Source organism: Furipterus horrens, unplaced genomic scaffold (assembly GCF_987537825.1).
Source record: "Furipterus horrens unplaced genomic scaffold, mFurHor1.1.pri manual_scaffold_2, whole genome shotgun sequence".
Classification (NCBI taxonomy): Eukaryota; Metazoa; Chordata; class Mammalia; order Chiroptera; family Furipteridae; genus Furipterus; species Furipterus horrens.
The window spans coordinates 77008864-77030098 of record NW_028327172.1 but is presented as its reverse complement, the minus strand read 5'-3'; the positions used below and the strand labels follow the sequence as shown (position 1 = coordinate 77030098).

Sequence of the window (21235 nt, the reverse complement as noted above, 5' to 3'; positions counted from 1 at the left end):
CTGGATGCAAGAAATCATAATTCTTATTTCTTCTCCATTGCTAACTAGCCACACAGATTATTGACTTCCCCTGCCTTTGGTTATCTCCACTGTTTACAGTGGGGCTAATAAGGAATAAGGCCTTACTTGCCTAGAAGCACGAGGCTCACCTGAATAATTTTATAAGATTTCTTTCTAACTCCAAACTATGGCAGATCTTCGATGACTCAAACCTTTCTTAGTCCCATAAAAACAACACGGTTTGGGAAAAACATAGAACTTCATATCAATGTGCTGTGAAAAAGATATGTGATAATGGACTGGCAATAATCACCTTATTTAAGTGAATTAAATACATTGCATTGCTAAACCTTAATTATTATTACTGTTAATACTCTTATCTGCTTATGAAGAACCTCCAATGTTCTGTTTCTTACCTTTTGACTTCCTGTCATGATATGACCTGCCTCGATAATGAGGAGTGTCCAAATACAGATTCTCAAGATCTTCTTGCCATGATTCAGGACTGAAGTGCTTGAGCAGGTCTTCAACAGTATCAAACTGTGCAACTGTTCTGTCCAAAGCATCCGCAGTGAGAGTGGGGTCCGTTACTGATGGAGAGTTGTTGGATACCCCCTAAGAGTGACATACAGCTCAGTGAACTCAGAACAAAGCCCACTGCCATGAAATACAATAGCCATACAATTATATGGAGGAAACATAAACAAGGTTGTGATTATAAGACATCATGTGCATAAATATCATGCTATAGTACTATTTCTAAATAAAAAGGCTTAGTTGGTAAATGATAGTCATTCACCTTTTTGCAAATCCAGACTAGGCTGATCATAACTTGTTCATTTGAATTGTAATCATTAGAAAAAGACATAGGTTAGATGAAAATAATAAAATTAAGTCATGCAATTTCTTGGTTCAATGTTGATATCCATATCAATAACTGATGGTGAGTAATTAAATCCTGAACTCCTTCCAGGCAAGGTCTGTGTAATCTGTTCCATTCTACCACCCTTAGCCTCCTTACAGGTCATCTAGTATTATAAGTTGTGTGAGCAGGGTTTGACTCTAGTCCGGTGACATCTTGATAAAATCTGGCACTTTAACCCACTTATTTACTGTCAACAAGGATAATTGACTTAAGAGAGGCTCTGTTGACTCAGGAGGGGAAGATTCACATGGGAAATATATGTATTTTTTTCAAAGCGTTGTAGCTTGCTAGTGATCCTAGTGGACATTAAAATATTGTCAGGAAAACTTTTTAAATGGGGAGCGCAACCTCACTGAAAGTCTGGAAGGGATTATGTATTATTATCTTTACCATGGAATATATCCCTACATAAGTTCCAAGTGCTTACTTCACTAACCCTTGTACAATCTAGAGATAAATGAGCCATGATTCAAAGCTCTCTGTAAAAATTCATGACCCATTAACAAGGAAATAACACACATCTCAAATGATTTCTAAATATCTTTAAAGACAGTGTCAAACAAATAAGATCCCCCAAAGGCAAATAGTGAGGAGTATCACTACAGGAAAATGGAAATTAATGAAAACTTGTGTTCCTGAAACTTAACTGCAGTATCCTATTGAGAATAATATGCTCCATAGAATCACAGACTGCAAAGCCACATTTACATTCTTACTCTCAGATAATGTTTTCTCTTTTTAACCAATCAAGGTCCAAAGGTCTGTAAGTGATTTTATGATCACTGGCTCTGACAGAATAGTCCCTCTTTAGCAAAACTAAATCTGTGAAAGCATTAACCTAACATGCTGTCATTCAAAGCATTTTTCAAATATGTCCTGTAGGGGAAATGAGTGGGGGAAAGTGGGGCTTGGGAAAGTAGGGAGCAAGGTGGGAGACATGACGTAGATGGGTGAAGGTGTTAGACCAGCTTGTCACACTAGAGGGGTGTGTGTGTGTGTGTGTGTGATATAAGATGAACCCTGACTGAAGTACCTCATTTCTGTCTTTGACATTCCTCTTGGCATCAAATACTAAAGGTAGATAATACTTAGATTAAGTATCAAAATTCCAAATTTTCATTTAAATTGTATTGTCTGGATGATCTACTGTCTACCTGGCTCATATTCACCAGATGATTTACAAGTAGACTTACATCACAATAATGTGGTTCTAAAATCTAAAAAAAACAAAATAAGGTGGCAAAAGTTAGGTTAATAGGCAGCATATAAGCTTTGAAATTAAAATGCTTCCCTCAGTTTTAAAACTAAAAGCAGAAATATCAATCAAGCCATTTCCATAGAAGCAAAAACTTTTATAATGGCTCTGGGGAATTCCTGACAAAGTGTTTCCTGGGGCTGCTCCTAACTGTGCCTCGAATACAATCTGTACTCAGGTAACTCTTCAAGGGAAAGCTGAGGAGGGGCTCATAGTCTCTGAGGGGAGAGGGAACTTTAATATTTTTAACATTAGTCTCAAGAGCAAACCAAAACCACAGGTAAAATATAAAATTATCCCAATGTATAAGCTTTACTGATATTGTCAAGTTTCACTCAGGACAGTTGACAGAAACATTGATGATGGTAAAGAAAATATTCATGAATGACTAGATGACTTAGTAAACCCATGAGAACATTTTTGTTTCTGAGGTAATTATTTAAAAACTATTTTTGAGAGAAGGAATTATTTGGGTGTGCCTCCGTTTAATCTCATTCAGTTTTTGTTATATGTTTATAAACAGAAATTCTAAAGCTAACTGAATTACTTTAAAATGATAATCTGCAAAAATAAAAAAATGCTCTGAGGACTGTAAACCACTTTCAACAAAAACAAAGAAGAAGAGGTCCAAAGGCTCTTGCTCCTACTCCAGAAGGAGTAGGAGCTAATGAAAGAGGTTATGTCTCTCTGGTCTTCCTAAAGGACTAAACAGAACCTGGACTTGGAACTTAACCTAAAGGAGTTCCCAGTAGATATGGATCCAGTGCTGAGCTTCCACAGATATTCCAAAGGGATGGAATAATCCCTCTCTTTCTGAGGACCTGTATTATCCTGAATTAGCTAAGGGGTCCTTTATGTTTGTAATTTCTGCACTTAGGGCAGGAATGGGTAGATGACCCTGAGCCATCATGTCTAAGAACCTTGAGTAGTTGGACGATCTCTTGACAGAATAGCACTCTAGGTCCTGGTTGCAAAAGCTGCCTCTGGAATCTACCTTGAATTGCCAGTCTCATGCTGCTAACCATCCAAGCCTCCTGCCTAGCCTCCCAGCTCTGCAGCCTTCCCTGCCTTATTTTCATCTTCACCTGCCTGACACTGATTGCTTACACTCAGCTGTATTCTGAACATGCATTCTGGACTGTCAAAACAAAAAACGTTCTTAGTATCACTATCAGAGACCTCACTGATCTTTGGCTCAGATCACATTGTCCTAGTCCAACAGCCACACCAGGTGAGTTAAATCCTCACAGAATCCATAGCTGAGGAAATCCTGCCATCTGAGGGAATTAGAAAAAAAAAATCCCCCAGAGAGCAAAAGATAGTATATTACTTTTGGAGAAGAAAAATCGACTCAGCCACACTGACCCACACCTTAGAACCATGGACAAGCTTTCTCCATGCTCTTGACCTTTCAATGAACAACTGTATTTATTATCTTGCATATTATTGCTATGTAAGTGCTACCCACAGATTTGGTAAAAAACAATTCTGTTCTTTCTGTATAAAGTAGATAAGTAGACAGAATACTGATAAGTTACTAAATTTGGTGGAAAAAATAAGGGCATGAACCATTTTATGGTTTCATTATTGAGTTATGTTTTACTTCCAAGTCAAATAGAACACATGCCTGGTTTGCACTTAAGTTATCTTACTGTAAACATTTGAATTTTTCATGTCTGAAAAGATCCTCAAAAATGCAAAGATTAATGCTTCCCCTGGAATAGTCAAAAAACTATTTCAAAATTCCCCACTTGAACTTGGGCCATGGACCACTTTGATACATTTCATGTGTCTGCACAGTCCTTCAGTTGAAATGTTCTGCTTTGAAACTGGTAAATACTTAAGCCATTGTCTATTTCATGTTCCCATAATGAGTACTGGCATTTCCTGAAAACTTTCTGAAAGAGAGATAAAGAGCATCTGACATATCCCGCTGTCATCCAAATGAAAGACAAGAAAACATCATGCTTGAGATCTGGCTTTTGGTCAAGCCATAGGTCTTGATGTGTTTGATGTTCATCAGTTTTTTCACTGGCAACAGAAAAATACATTACTTACTGAGATAGAGCTTGTGACTGACTCCCAGTTGGTCTGTGAGGCAGCTGCGGGTTGGAAATCTTCCTAGAAGGCAAAGAAACATCCATGTGAGTCAATCATACCTCCACTCAAATTATTACATGCACAGTTTCAACATCTCAGCCATTGAAATCTCCTTCCAACTAAGTGACAGCAGGAACATGAGCTGCCTTTCTGCTGAACAGGTCACCATTTGTCTTAAGCACCTCTCCTCAATGCTTTTCTCATTCAAGACATGGACAGCTGCATTCACATTTACTTATGTGCACTGGTGAAATGGAAAATGTGAAGACAGGAGTTCAGGTTTTAACTCAGCCATCTACTGGCTGTTTGACCTCAGGTAATCTCCTTAACCGCTCCACTCCTTCTCTTCCTCATCTGTAAAAGGCTGCTATTTGGTACTTCAATTACTGGCTTGTTTTGAGAATTGATTCCATTAATCATTAATTATAACTAGCATTTAATAAAGTACTTAAAGAGTAATACTAATTATTACTGGTATTAGTATTTATTTGGTTTGAACTAGGTTCTGCATCATGTTCAGTCCTGCCTGCTGAACTAGTCTACAGTATCAGTGATCTTTTCAAAGATAAACTAACTGACAAAGGGCTGTTCCCGACTCTATCAGGAAGTGTCAGGAAGAATGGAGGGGAAGCAAATAACTGTGGGAGTGACATAGTACTACCCACTAGAAGAAAGTAGGAAAGGGGCAGACCTGAGAACATTATTTATCTCAGAGACACCATAAAGGATATATGATAGCATGGACCTTAGAAAAAGAAACTTCTCTTACAATGGAAACCTCTCTTGACTTCAGGTGACTTTCATGTTAATTTCTCTAGCACCAGCAAGTTAAGAAGGTAAAGGGATTAGCTGAAGAACATACGTGTATATGCATAACCCATACATACAGACAACATTGTGGTGATGGACAGAGAGAAGGGGAAGACAAAGGCTGGGTGGAGGTGGGCAAAGGGGGAAAAAATAGCAACATTTGTAATAATGTAACCAATAAAAATAAAGTTAAAAAAACAATGGGAAGGAAAGCTGATTCTACTGTTTTTACATGTCACACATGGTTTCTTGATCCTGCTAACATAAATTACCTTGGGTAATTTCCTCCAGCCTCACCAAGGAGTAGGAGGTATTTTAAGATATTGCTGAGCAAAAATCTAGCCACTCAAATATGCCAATGTATTTACCCAAGTATACTTACTGAATGAGAGCTAAGTATCAGGATTACATTTCATTCACAGTTGTTAATTGCTCATGATGACCCTGGTTTATATATGTGTCTGTGATGAAGAAATGTTTAGTTGTTTATCAAGAGAGAACTGAGTCAAATGTGGGATTGAAGGAATGAACAACTATTGCAAAATGGCTAGACATTGTTATTCTAATCTCATCCTCATGGAAGATAGGAAAGAAAGGGAGATAGATTGCATGTGAAAAGGACACTGAATTCCCATAGCAGATTGATGTGTGCAAACAAATGAAGGTCAGAAATTTTATGAGTCTTCTTAAGTAGGGGAGCAGGTGACCTGGGTAAGAGAGCCAATAACTTCTCCATGTCTTTTGGTAGTTGGACATGCTCTGGATAATACAGACATGAGCAATTCTCAGATCATAGAATTTTCATTTTCACTCATTGGTTCAATAGTTGTTAATCACCTGCTATGTGATGCATTCTAAGCTGAGGATAGAATCACAAGGAAATAAGAAACCATTCCTACCCTTAAGGAATTAAAAATGTAAACATGTAAATAAAAGGGTGCAATAAACTCATAAGGGTGCTCTGATGCTAGATTAATCAGAATGCCGTGAAAGACAGGAAAGTCTACCTGGGGAGGAAGTGGGCTTGGAAAAATTTCATGTTAGACGGTAAATTTTGAGCTGAGTCTTGTAGACTAGGAGAAATAGATAACTAGATGATAACTTGAAAGAAAGGTGGGGTATAAGATTCAGTCCAAAAGGGAATGATATCTAGACAACATTAAGAAAAATATACAGAAAATGAATCTAGTTACTGGAAAAAGTTAATGAGTGTGTTTGAGGAGGCCATTTGCTCTATTAGAATGGACCTCATGATAGACTTGCACTTGAGAGATATATATAGATTTAGGAATCATCATTACAAAAATGTCAATTAAAGCAAGTAATGGATTATGATGACCATGTATAAAAATCAGAGAGGAACAATCTTGAAGTCTTGAAACTAGAAAGAATTTTAGAATTCTCTAGTCTAGTCTCTTCATTTTCATGATTAGAAAACCAGTCCCCAGAGAGATACACGGTGCTCTCTCTATCATGCAGCCCTCTCTGGTGAAGCGAGGACCCTTAGAGCTCATTTTTGAGTACAAACTGTTTGGTCATGTTTCACATCATTATAGCTTGGATGAAACAGTTTCTCAAAGAGGAGTTAACAGAATCAGGAAAGACATAAATCAGAGTACTGGTGGAAGGTTCTATGATGATATCTTTCAAAGTATTATTAGTTTTTTAGATTTTACATCTATACTTAATACATTCTCTGACTTCAGTTCATTTTCTTGCATAGACATGATAAAAATATTATTAAGCATTTTAAATATAAAAGGCCTTAAATGCACATGCATCTAGATAAATGTTACACAAAGAATTTTAAGCTTCTTCGCTGTCGCAGCTATAGGATTCTAGTCAGAAACTTTAACAGAAATTAATAATAAACAATCTCATTAAGATCCAGATAAAATATAAATTTATTTCTCTTAGCTACAAGAATATTAGACATTTAAAAGAAACCAAACGTATGTAATTTCAAATTTGTCATTACTTATAATGATATTTAAAATGGACTTAAAAAGAGAAAAATATTCCTTTTAAGAATAAAACACAGAATCTTCAAATTTTAGCCCTGAAAAGAGAATCTTGTCATGGGAAGTAACATATCCTTAATATGATCATTTCTCTTCTCTTCCATAACCTCCCAAAGTGTGAGATACCAGCAGTTCTCCCAATTGCCTGTTAACTTACTCCATGCTTCTATTGTTGCCCTAGAGTCCACAGTCTACATAACAACCAGGTTATCTTCCCCTCCTTGCTTTATTGAGAAATAACTGACATATAACATTTTATAAATTTAAGTTATATACTATGATTATTTTTAAATCCTCACCTGAGGTTATGTTTATTTATTTAGAGAAGGAAGAAGGGAGAGATGGAGGAAGAAAGGGGGGTGGGGAGAGAGAGAATAAGGGAGAGAGAGAGAGAGAGAGACATTGATATGAGAGAAACATTGATAGGTTGCCTCCTGGCCTCCTGTACATGCCCCGGGGATGGAATCTGCAACCTAAGTATGTACCCTGATAGGGTATCGAACCTGCAACCTTTTGGTTTTTTCTTCTTATTTTTAATCACGCAAATTCATAAAGGAGACCTCAACCAAGAAGAGCCTGTAGGGGGAGCTCTCAAAGCCCTACTATTTATCCCTGGTTGTCCCAAACAGGAAGTGAGGAGCTATGCATCTCCAACAAGATGTTTCTCCTTTACAATACTACCTCAGCAGGAGGAATGAAGATTTTCTCCTGCTATGGCAACAACCTAGCCAATGAGAGACTGTCACAACCCACCTAATAAAAAGCCACTATAATTCAAACTCCCAGTTACCTCCAATGGACTCTTTGTTTGTAACAGCTCCTCCTAACCTTCCATTTCTGCTATAAAAGTTCTCTGGACTTGCCTTTAGTTTTTGCCATAGCTTGCATATCCCAAATTGTAATTTTCTGCTATTCCTGAAGAAACCCATTTTTTTGCTGGTAAAATAACTTTTTTATTTTTAAGGTCAACACTATATACATGTTCTAAAATTTTCATAATGAACATCTAGTTTTAATAAGAAATGGTAAACTTCTGAAACAACAATGGAAAAGAAAAAAATGGATTGAAGTGTGTGTGAACATTCAGCCCTAAAGTCTTATACGTTATATCATTACATTGAATGGTGTTACCCATGTATTCTCTGATGGAAAATAAAAAGCCTTCTGGTGGAAATACTTTTCACCAATTAGTAAAAGTGTGATGAAAAAGATTCTAGAATAATCACATTTGACTCCACCTAAAACACAGATAATGCAACACAACTTCTGATGTCTTTAAAAACAGCCATGAAAACATGTGGCCAGTCATCGGCTCAGGGGCTGACAGGTATTTGTCTCACTTTTTTTGAGGTCAGTTTACTCACAGACTGAAAGCAAATATAGCAAGGGATAAAAACAACACTACAGAAAATGACTATTTTGAATAATAATCTTGGTTATTAAATATAAAATAAGAATGGGATTTCCATTTTCAGAAAGAATATATCCAGATAACCCTTCTTGCGATCTGTCCCCCTGAGCCCATCCCTGAGCACAGGCTGTATAGTATAAGTTAACAAGTGAATGATCCACTCACACCTCCACTAAGGGTAACTTGTCTACATGTAATCATTGAATGCCTGCAATGGATATCCCAAAAAAATGCCTCTCCTGTCCTTTCACGGTGAAACTGGGAACACTTTATTTATTTATTTATTCTGAATCTTTGGAAACAGCTGTTGTCAGGCCAATATTCCAAACATTAGCAACGATTAGTTGTACCACCTGTTCCTGGATCTCATGGAGAATGGCTGTTCATTTTCATTTGGGGTGATTATGCTGTATGTGAGTAGATGAGCCATAAACTGTTCATTGCTCATAGAGCTGTATTTTGCCATCTCTTAAAACATATGCAGTTACTTGAAATGTTAAAAAGCTTTCAACCAAAACAAGCTAACTTACTGAGGATGAATTATTTGGGGAAAGTTTTAAAAGACATTTGTCAGAGTATGTTTCCTGATTTTGAAAAATTATTTCTTCTTTTTTATGGTTTATATTCATTTCTCAGAGAAAAAAAGTTAAGAAATTCTCTCCTAATTGTATCTATGCTTCTTGACTGAGCTAATGCTTAGAGGTGTTCCTTTAAATGCATAAAAACATAGAAGGTTTTGTCAAAGTCATGATAAAACAATGACAAACAAATATGCTGTCAACATTTATTCCTTCAGTGAATTCTTCATGTGTTCATGAACACTCTGTTGTGTTCATAGATCACTGAGGGAAACTAAAATAATGCTAAACTCAAAGCCCTCTGCCCTCGGTTCACTCTGCGGGGAACATACTTTAAATGTTTTTGATACTCCAGTACATGAGTTTGTGGAATACAGTCCAAGAAATGTACGTAAAATAATAATACACTGATGTCCTAATGTCTATAGGAATAGAATAAAACAAAAATTAAAAACCCCGAGGATCAAACTCTGTGATCCAACCAAACCTTTACAAGTATATTTCATTACATGCTCATCATTAAACCAGCTCTTTTTCCATTAATATGAGATAGACCTGGGCTAGAGATCAGCTTTTTTTGGCAATGACATTTAATACAAGGATAGCAAGAGTTCAAAAATCAATAATTAACAAGGATCAAAGAGCATCTTTCAAAGTTAGGGAATCTTCCTGTGAAATTTAATAATATATATTCTTAGAGCTATAAGAAGCCCTGAACATTGAGTCATCTATTATTGGAAATACAATTTTAATAGAATATACCTTTATACCAAATAGCCTCATGGATAAGACATACTTGCAGATTTCCACTGACTAAAGAGTTAATTTTACAATCTTTTTGTTTATTATTATGGATAATAAAGTACAATTTAAATTGAGAACTTCTAGGATTCATCAACTAATAATTTATGGAATCTTGATGCTAATGTCAAAATATTTTTCAAAAGTTCATTTTATTTCTTATGAAACAAGGAACTTTCTATACTTTTGAGTTTCAGATTTATTCAGATAGACAGAACTTAGTCTGGGAAGTCATTCACAATAGGATAAGCAAAGATTAGAGCTAATATCAGTCCATGGGTAAAGAAGAAAGTCCCTCCAGTTATCAGAGAAGAAGTTATCTACTAGGAGGATGTCATGCAAGCCATACTTGAGAACTAGAGAAGAATCAAGAGTTTGCAGATAGGGAAAGGGGGTTTATTCAAGTTAGGAAAGGATGGGCAACCTGCAGTTATTGCTTGTGTACTGAGACTTGAGGAAAACATGATGATCCTGGAAAGGAGAGATAGACAGTCAAGAACATTGGTCAAAGCCTGTGTTTAAGGGAGCCTTAGCAAGGAGCTGCACAGAAAACTGCAAATTGCAAAATATAACTTTCCTAACATCTTTCATTGTGTTTGATACAACCCAAATGATAAATGAATATTCAATTTATATCTGCAAAAACACTTCCAGAGGTCTCTTTTACAAAGCTAGGTGCAGGTGTAATTTCTGTGAAGTCTGTGTAAACACAACAAAGTTTAGTATTAAGAAAATGCCATGATTATTATGTAGTGACAGCTGCCTTTTATGGAGCATAGATAATATACCAGGCACTACGTGAAATTTTTTCCATACATTATTTCATTCATGATTTCTGCAGGTTTAAGAGATGAGGAAACAGGGATACAGGATGCTTAGGTAACTGCCCATGGAAGCAACCTGGTTATAAATGGGACCCACACATATCTGAACTTGAGGCTGACTCTCTGTGTTCTTTTATCTCTGCTGAACTATTCCTCCTTTTACTTATAAAGAATCCTTTTATAAGATAAGCAATCGCCCTTGATTTTTCCTAAGTACAGGTTTTCATACACTTCTTAAATGCATTTCAAAGGAACATTGATTTGATTTACCAATGGCCTAAAAATTATTAAAGATTGTACTTCTGATACTACTAAATTAATCTTAAAAACTATTTACATTCCCAAGCTAAAATGGATGGCTGAGGAAATTATTTTGCTACCTTAGGAAAATCGCAAATTTAAAATAAAAAGGAGAAATAGTGAATTAAATTATTTATATTTTCATTTCCTTGCATTTAGATCAGTGCTTGGTACATAGTGGCATTCTTTCTGTTATTTATTTATTTATTTATTTATTTATTTATTTATTTAATGTTGTTGAGGGAGGAAACACTGTTTCATACTCAAATTCAACAAACCACTTCATTTTCATTGGATGACTCTGTTGCTGAAATTCACACTCCTAAGAACTTCTAAATGTCTCTGTACCTGAATGGCATTATATAAATGAATTATCCTAATTTTGGTCAAAAGCTAAAATCATTTCCTCTATGAATTCAAATGATTCTATTGCTAATTAAAACTCCTAAGGTCTGATGTTAGGGAAAAATATCATTTGAAGTCCAATAGACAAAGCCCTAGTCAACACAGCTTGTCATACTGCCAGGAAAAAAAAGCACTCATGAAAAATTATTCAACAAGTGATAGTTTTATAAATTAAAGGAGGAATACCTTATAAGAGAATCAGGGGCAAGTCAGTTATAAAGTATTCAAAGAGCTGTTCAATCTTTTAAAAAATATGAATATTACCTAGGGATGTGAGCTTGTGTTGTTGGTGACACATTTTCCCTGTACACATGAATTCTTATGCTCACACTTGACCAGGACACAGTCTCAGAGCTGCCACCCATCATAATCATCATTTGGCCCTGTAGGCTACACTAGATGTAAAATATTTAATAGCCATGTCAGTATTGTAGAACTATGTAAATACACTAACAATTAATTCAAAGAACAACCTTATTCTTGATCTGACTGTAAGGTGATTTCCAGACTCTTCTATGTGGTTAAATCACAGAGTTGGCTAATGCAAATTTTGAAACAGAAATGCAGTACTCATACCCCTGCAATCACTCCTAACAGAAGGTGAGATTGTCACATTCTTAACCTTGCAGTTCCTCTTTCCACTTCCCACTCAGCTAGCGACTAATCAAAGTAGTTTGTGGGTTTCAAATCTCAAAAGCAGGCTTGCTGTCTGGATCCATTAGCTAAGCTTTTTGAGCTAAGTGACAAGCACACAGGTCATGGGTTTCATTATGATAAGAGGTGGTAAAGCTTTGCATAGAAAAAACTCAATACAGTGGCAAGACTTTGTTTTAAGTCAGTGAAGGAGACTTCTTGGGAACAGATGTGCAACTCAGTCCATATAACTTCAACAGCATTCCTGAGTAAACAGCTCAGTCTTCTCCTACTGGTTGGGAAAATTATTTCTAAATAAACTAACTGGTGTTTAAATGAGAGATTCTGCAATTTGAATCCCATTGTTCCAGATGTCTTTGGGCTTTTACAATTTCTTTTTACTTTTGTTATCATCAGTTAACAGCAGCATTTTTTAGTTTTGCCTGTTATTACATTAGCAATATTCATCAGCAGTTTCTGTGAGTGGAAACACTAGGCCTTGCACAGCAAATTTTAAATACTAGATTGGCCCTCTTTTGCTTCCTGCTATACTTTTTTTGATTATCACAGGCTGTGTACTTAGTGGATGCAAATTCATTGCTGTATTCATCTATGCCAAATGTAATTACAAAGGTCATGAATGTTGCCAAAAAATAAATAATAAATGTAAGGGGCAATACATTACAAAGTCAAAGAGAAAATAATATGGAGATTGGGTATTACTTTCTCCCTACTTGACTGAGAAAATTCGGAGCTGACAATGTTATCGCCTAAGCCCAAAGATTAGCTGAGATATTCCCTGCATATGGATTGTTTTAGACATACTTCATATTTTATATTTACATCTTCTATCCATTTCTTCATTCTCAGAAGCACGGTTTTGGAGATGAAAGAGAGTCTACAGACCACTAAGTTCAGAGTTCTATTTACTATTTTACTAAGATTTTTAAATAACAAAAATATGTAACTCCCTGTGCTAGGCACTGGCTAATGCATAGATGAATAAGTTGTATAATTGCCCTTGAGAAATTTATCACCCAGATTTACTCTAATTCCCCACTCTTGTTATTCCTTTTCATTTCAGCAACATCTATTTTCTTAATGGGTTACCAGTATGTGGAATTATCTTGATCATTTATGTTTGTACTTGTTTCAGAGTCTGCACCTGTTCATTAGAATGTCAGCCCCTGGAGGGTGGTATGCGTTCTAACTTTTCAAATGCCCAACTCCAAGCACCTACAATAGAATCTGTTAACTAACATGCATTCCATAAGTAGGAGCTAAATGGAACAAGAAATAGTCATGGGATTGCTGTGAGGAGCAAATGAGATGATTAATAGAAAGCCCTAGCTCTGGCTAGTACATAGTTGTATGTTAATAAACATCTGTGGAATGAAAAATTAATAATAGAAGACCCATAGAAATAAATTTGCTAGCAATGCTATAATCAAAGTCCTGTTCGTCTACAGAAGAAGAAATGATTTAAGTCCATCTAGGAGGTCTGGGAAAATATCTCAGAAGAAGTACCTTTAGAGTTGACCTTGAATGATAATTAGAACTTTTGATAGGGGAGTAAACAGGTGGAGAGAAGGGCAGGCACAAAAGCATAGAGTAGTACCATGATCTTGGACCTATGAGTATGCCATGTGCCCAAAGAACTAGGCAGAAAATGAGGCTGAAGATGAAGAAGCAGGACAAATTAGAGGGTCTTCAATGACAGGCTTGGCATTTTTTTTTTTAACTAGGGCATTTAATCATCATTCAACAGGTACTTACAGACCTTCCATTGTTGCTGACTACATGCTTAAAGGTGCCGAAGATACAGAAATGAAAAGAACATCAAAGTTACAAACATCAAAGTCACTGCTCTCAGTGAGCTTTCATACTGGCCATCCTTTGCCAACATACAAGAAAACCAAACCCCCAAAGGTAAAGGGTCAACATCATTCACAGATATAGTGCCTGGAGCCTAGGTCTCTAAATTTACTGGACTGCATGGCACTAACTTGTAGAGAGCTGGTTTTTAATGCAACCATGTGTCACTCACCCCTGTTCACATGTCTCCCTTTCTGTGTATATGAAAAAAAAAGAAAAAGAAAAAACTGTTTTGTCATCTCGACTTTAGTCATCTCACACAACATAATGGAGTTCCTAGAAAACAAGTAGTAAACAACAAATAGCTATTCTGAGAGATGAGAACAGTGGAAAAAATAATTGAAGACAAGATATTCAGTACTGTTGGTTTGGAAAAAACTTTTCAGAATGTCCATAATCTTCTAAGGCAACTTTAGAATTAAAAGTGATTTCTTATTTTGGTAATCAAACCCCTAAAATGATAATAGCATTCTTCATTCAAATACAATTTAGTTTTATCTTATCCCTCAGCATGGTACAAAATTACCTTTCTTCTACAAAGAAGAGTTAGAATGTTTGCCTGATGAGAGGGTTCCATAGATAAAAATCCCCTAAGTACTTTATGATGACCTCTAAGGTTGGTTAGTAGGATTGATTTGGCATGATTACTAAATGCTATCTCTAAACCCAGCAGGGATCATAAAGATGCTAGAATACAAATGGGTCTGATGGCTAGCATCAGAGAATCTCTAAGTACAAAGAAATAAAAGCAAACTCCATGCCTTTAAATGAAGAACAGAGGAGTTCAGACAATCCTTTGCCGTACACCTTGCTGAATTAAGGATTGATGTAAATTTCCTTGATAGAAAGATTTGATAATCAATGTGTTAAAGCATTTTTAAAATGTGGCTTTGGTGACAGAATATTCAGTATCTAATTCCACATTGAACTATTGAACGTTGTGTAACTTTGGCCGAGGTAAACCTTCTATGGTACAGATTCCTGATTTGTAAAATGAAAAACAACTCCTGCCAATCCCCGTCCCTGGTTAGTTGAGGATTAGATTAGATAACTCATGTGAAGCTAACTGGCCCAGGTAGACATTCATTGCACGCTTTCCAAAACTAGTAAACTTTTACCAATATATTATCTTTCTACTGGAAAGATGGCTATATTAATACCTCTGAAAAGGCAGGAATAAACTGTTACAAGTTCTGGAGTCAGACTCTCTGGATTCAATCCCATTGCAACACTGACCAGCTAGAGTCCTGTACCCATTACTTAATTTACCTGTGCCTCAATATTCTTATCTGAAAGTAAAGATTATAGTTATTCCTGTTTTAAAGGGAGACTTTGAGAATTAAACAAATTATTATATATAAGATCTGACTGAAAAAAGTCCAGCCATTATTAATATAACAAAAATAGTTTGAGAGAAATTGATGTAACCTGGCAGCCAAGAAGAATGGACTGGAATGTTCATGTGTCAACAATAACAACATCACTGTATTAGTCAGTTGAATGAGCATATGTACTGTGTGGCTGTTGCATTTAAAGTGACTGAGCGAACAGAGCAACGAATCTGCATCAAATTTTATGTTAAGTTTGAATATTCCTCCACAGAAACTATTTGGATGATGCAAAAGGCTGCAGCTATGGGCAACTGGTGAGTGGCAGCTTCATCATGACAATGCACCCACTTATGCATCGCATTTTGTTCAGAGGTTTTTAGAGGAAGATCAAGTCACCCAGGTGACTCAGACCCTCTATAGCCCAGATTTGGCGCCCTGTAACTTCTGGCTTTCCCCAAAACTAAAATCACCTCTGAAAGGGTTGATGAGATTCAGGAAAATACAATGTGGCAGCTGATGGCAATTGGGAGAACTGTGTGAGGTCCCAAGGTGTCTACTCTGAATGGGACTGAGGAATCATTGTCCTATGTACAATGTTTCTTGTATCTTGTTTCTTCTTCAATAACTGTCTATTTTTCATATGACATGGCTGGATACTTATAAAGCTGGTAGAAAAGTGCTGATAGATAAAATATCTTATATTTAACACATTTCTTCCTTTGGAAAAAAAAATTTTATGGGTCCATCCAACCTACAATGGCCTAACATACTATCTCCTAAAATGCACATTGAGATTTTGAAATTTTCAGAAAGCTTTAACATCCCTGATCTCATTTCACTCTCCATACCACCATGTGAGCTGGATACTGGCAGAGATACATTAGATAAAATAATTGTTTTGGTCTTTTCAAAGAGGAGATCTTCTGATTTCCTGACTGGTCATCTCTGCAACCATTAGGCAAAGGGATGTATAATCTCTTCCTGGGCTTTTTCCTGGGGATGGAACACATTCTTTCAACTTCTTAATGATTTCCAATAGCCTCCTTACAACAGTTGTTCTGTCTTATTACAGAGCAAATGAGTGAGTGCCTACTACTTGCCTGGCATTGTTCTAGGCATTGGAAATACACAGTAAACAAACCAGACATGGTCAATTTGGTCACACGAGGAACAGATGAGACAGGAACAGATATATGTTAAAGTACTTTGAGGACCAGATGTACACAAAAGCACTTTGCCACCTGAAAATTACCATACATATGTGAAAACTTGTTATCTATTTATATCTTGGAAAAATCAAATAAAAATTTTTAAAAAGGCAAGAACTAACTTTAGAAATAGTTGAGGAAATTAAAAGATAAAAAAGTATATATGCATATGCAAACTACTGATTCACATAGGAGTTCAGCCAATTCTTGAACTGGGTCATCTTTTAACTAGCCTCTTATATCTTGGCCTCTTAACTAGTCTCCAAAGTAATCATTGTTCTTTCTAAAATTTGTAATATAGGAGTTAGGCAAGACTTTAAAAATCATTGATAAGAACTTTCTACTTGCAGGCACTGTGCTGTCTCTCTCTACTGGGTCTTCCTTTTCAGGGCTTCTCTCAGATGTTTGACTCATGGAAGGAGTGCACTTCCTGCTCTACTGACATCAGGCTTGGCCATGTGAATTCTTTTGACGAACAGAATGTGAAAAGCTTTAAAACTCTTTGCAGATGACATAATACTGAATATAGTGAACCCTAAAGAGTCCACCAAAAATTTACTAGAACTGATAAATAAATTTAGTAAAGTGGCAGGATACAAAATTAATACCCAGAAATAAGTTGCATTTTTATGCACCAATAATAAACTATCAGGAAGAAAAACTAAGAAATCAGTCCCATTTCTAGTTACATCAAAAAATAAAATACCTAGGAATAAATTTAACCATGGATGTAAAAGATCTGTACTCAAAAATTTTAAGACACTGAAGAAAAATTTGAAGAAGATACAAATAAATGGAATCATATATCACATTCATGGGTAAAAGAATTAACATAATTAAAATGTCCATATTTTCCAAATCAATCTGTAGATTCAACACAATTCCTATTAAGATACCAATGGCATGTTTCAAAGAACTAGAGCAAGTTCTCCAAAAATGTATATGGAGCCACAAAAGATTCAGAATATTCACAGAAATCCTGAGAAAGAAGAACAAAGTTGTAGGGATCATGCTACCTAATATCAAACTATACTCATGGTCATAGTAATCAAACAGCATGGTACTGGCATAAAAACAGATATATGGATTTATGGAACAGACTAGAGAGTCCAGAAATAAGCCCATGACTTATAGTCAATTAATATTTGACAAAGGAGGCAAGAACCTACAGCGAGGGAAGTTTGGTCTATTAAAAAATGATGTGGGGAAAATTGGACAGATACATGAAAAAAAAAAAAAAGAAAGGAAAAAAGAAACTAGACCACATTCTTACATTGTACACAAAAATAAACTCAAAATGAGTTAAAAAGTTAAATGTAAGTTACAAAACCATAAAATTCCTAGAAGAAAACAGAGGCAGTAAAGTCTCAGACAATGTTCATAGCAATATGTTTTTTGATATATTTCCTCAGGTAAGGGAAATAAAAGGAAAAAGTAAACAAATGGGACTACTTCAAACTAAAAAGCTTTTGCACAGCAAAGGAAACCATCAACACAATGAAATGACAACCCACTGAATGGGAGAACATATTCACCAATAATACAGTTAATAGGGGGGTTATTATCCAAAATTTATAAAGAACTTAAACAATTCAACACCAAGGAAACACATGATCAAATTTAAAAAATGGGCAAAGGACCTGAATAAACACTTCTCCAAAGAGGACATGCAGACAGATGGTCAATAGACATATGAAAACAATTTTCAACATTGTAACAGAGAAATGCACATTAAAACCACAGTAAGATATCACCTCACACCTGTCAGAGTGCTAACATCAATAAATCAACAAACAGCAAATGTTAGAGAGGATGTGGGGAAAAAGAGACCCTTGTGCACTGTTAGTGAGAATACAAATTGCTGCAACGCACTGTGCAAAGCAGTATAGAGTTTCTTAAAAAAATTAAAAATGGAACTGACTTCTGGAAATACATCTGAAGAAATTCATAATGCCAATTCAAAGGAATATATGTATCCTTATGTTCATTGCAAATTTATTTCAATAGCCACGTTCTGGAAACAGGCTAAGTGCCTATCGGTAGATGAATGGGTATAAAAGCGGTGATAGGTTTACACAATGGAATATTACTTGGCTGTTGAAAGGAAGGAGATCTTACCTTTGGCATCAGCATGATGGATCTGGAGAGTATTATCCTAAGTGAAATAAGTACCATATTATTTCCACTTATGTGTGGAATCAAATGAACAAGATAAACTAACAAATAAAATAGAAACAGACTCATAGATACATAGAACAGATTGACAGCTGTCAGAAGGGAGGGAGATTGGAGGGCTGGGTGAAAAAGTGGAAGGAATTAAGCAAAAAGAACCCTCATAAACACAGATATCACGGTAATTATCAGAGGGAAAGGGGAGTAGGAGGAAGTAGAGGAGGGTAAAGGTGGGATAAATGATGATGGAAGGAGATGTAACTTGGGTTGGTGAACACACAACTTACACAGATGATGTATTATAGAACTGTACACCTAAAACCTATATAATTTTTGTTAACAAATGTCACCCCAATAAATTCAATAAATTAAAAAAAAAAACACGTTGTGTTGTTCTACCACTGCTTTTTCCCCCTCTGCTACATGATGGGGGCTAATCCTTTAGGCTGGATCTCCACATGCAGAAGATACATGGAACATAGCTACAGGTGATTAGCAGCTGATATGTAACATAAGTGAGAAGTCAACCTTTGTTTATGCAAAACCACTGGAATTTCAGGGTCATTTGTTACTGCAACGTAACTAAGAAACCCATGACTATTTCAAGAGTCCTTGTCTATCACCATTACTTTCCGATGGGGATACATTTAACTTATGAGAGAGCTAGGGCTGGATTACAAGCCTTTTGACTCCTATTACAAATATTTTCTACTCTAGAGCATGTTTGAAGAAAAGACAATCCTTTTTAAAATTGTTCTTGAGACCTCTAGGGTATTTTCTAGTCACACATTTTCTTCTTCCCCAAATCCACTGGTGGTAAGCCATAGACACTGCCCTACCCTCCCAGTCTCAACTCAATTCTGCCCCAAATCTATCAATGTCAAAGAGAAAGAAAAACACGTTGGTTTCAGGGGCAATTGACAATAGTGAAAGAGTCAGTGGATATACTGTATAAGGTGCACAGGGAGCAGGTGAGGTCCACATGGAAGATAGCCAGAGGCTGTGCTCTCATCCAAAAGATAGCTGCAGCTGATATTATCTTAGGTAATATTTGTGTTTATATTTTTTAAAGGTAGAAATAGTGCAAACAGTGGTAGAATGGAGAGGGGGTAATCCCATACTAGACATATTTGAAAAACACTAACTCTTCCAGTATTAGATCAACAACAAGAATGTAAGTTCCCTCAAGAAAAAAACCACTAACATTAAATTAAAAAAGAAAAAAACTGTAAAGGAAAACTTTATTCTATATGAAGTGATGCACAAGCCTTGACACACAGACACTGCACTACATTCACTTTGCTTTCTCTGCACTTGACATGTGAGAAGCCAGGAGAAACCAAATCATTTAGAGTACTCTTTAACAACCATCTTTTAAAGTAGTCTTTTTTAAAAGATATAGTAAACACATACTATATAACTGTATTTTCTTCTTTTTTACATAAAAGATTAACTTTGGGAGGGTGTTAGGGGTTATCTACTTCACAGTCTTACAAAGTGCAACAGTTGTTTGTTGTTATCAAGAGTGGTCAGCCAGTGGTCTTTATTTACAGCTATGGAAGCTCTATTTTAATTTAAATCCAACAATTGTAATATTCCCCAAAGTTTTGTACACTATTGTGTACACTGCTATGTTAATGGGATAATTATGGGTAGAAATGATACAATTAAAATTCAAAGCTCTTGTCTACTTGTAGAAGAGAACCTGGTGCCTATGGCAGTGCTGACAGAGGGGCTGGGGTTTGGATGAAGTTAATGATCCAGCTCACACCATCAACCGTGTTCAAATGCTGACCATAGTGGTCTCAACCTTAATGTGAAATTCATTGCCTTTGAGAGGTCTTGGTGAACTCCTGTCATTCTAACTGACAGGTTTAGAGGAGGTCTCCTCAGGAATAGGAACGTGTACCTTGAGCAAAATGGAAAACATTGAAACTTCAGTAGCTTCTTGATGTCCAGGTTGGGAGAGTGAAAAGCCTCCCCGACGCTGTCCACAGCAGGTTGGACAGGAAACAGTGGCAGTGCTCTCATCTGGTCTCAGATTCTCTCTCACTGAACCCGATTCAGCAAGTTGACAGTACTGAATACTCTGCCTTTAGCACTTAGTTATTTGCAGAGAACAAGAGAAAGGAAGGGACCTTTCTCTTTTTTCCTCATGATGTGGAGAGAGAACTGTGTAATAACATTTCGTATATAAAAGACAAAAACTATATGGATCAGGCAAAGTCCATCTAATTAGAATTGTTTTATTCTCAGCTTCATATTGAGTTTTGGAGGACAGAATCAAGGTGGGAGAGGGAGGAGAAAGATTGCCCAAAGCAAAATAACATTGCATTTAACCAGTGCCACATAGCTTTGTGCTAAGAAAGCCAGATATACACACTTTACTGCTTTCTATGGCTCCCTTTATTTTTGCTCATCCTTTGTAGAGCTAGTCAACATTTATTATTCAGCTAAAGCATATATTAGTTTTCATCAGGATAAATAAAAGAAAAACATTTTCAACTCTCCTGTTTAAGTGGGACATACTATCCTTCTAAGAGCATCAATAACAACAAAAAGCCCGTAAACTTTTAGAGAAGATAA

The 21235-nt window shown here is 36.1% G+C and overlaps 1 protein-coding gene across 3 annotated transcripts in view; it reads right to left on the bottom strand.

The window, feature by feature from the left end:
• The window catches only part of LOC150018859 (platelet-derived growth factor D-like), a 261545-nt gene that overhangs the window by 40404 nt on the left and 199906 nt on the right, over window positions 1-21235 (bottom strand). For all 3 annotated transcript variants that reach the window (XM_090267873.1, XM_090267874.1, XM_090267875.1), the window contains exons 4-5: window positions 4239-4301; window positions 417-615 (exon numbers count right to left, since the gene is read on the bottom strand). In XM_090267873.1, the coding sequence (XP_090123999.1) occupies window positions 417-615; window positions 4239-4301 (262 nt within the window). The remainder of the gene's footprint in view (window positions 1-416; window positions 616-4238; window positions 4302-21235) is intronic.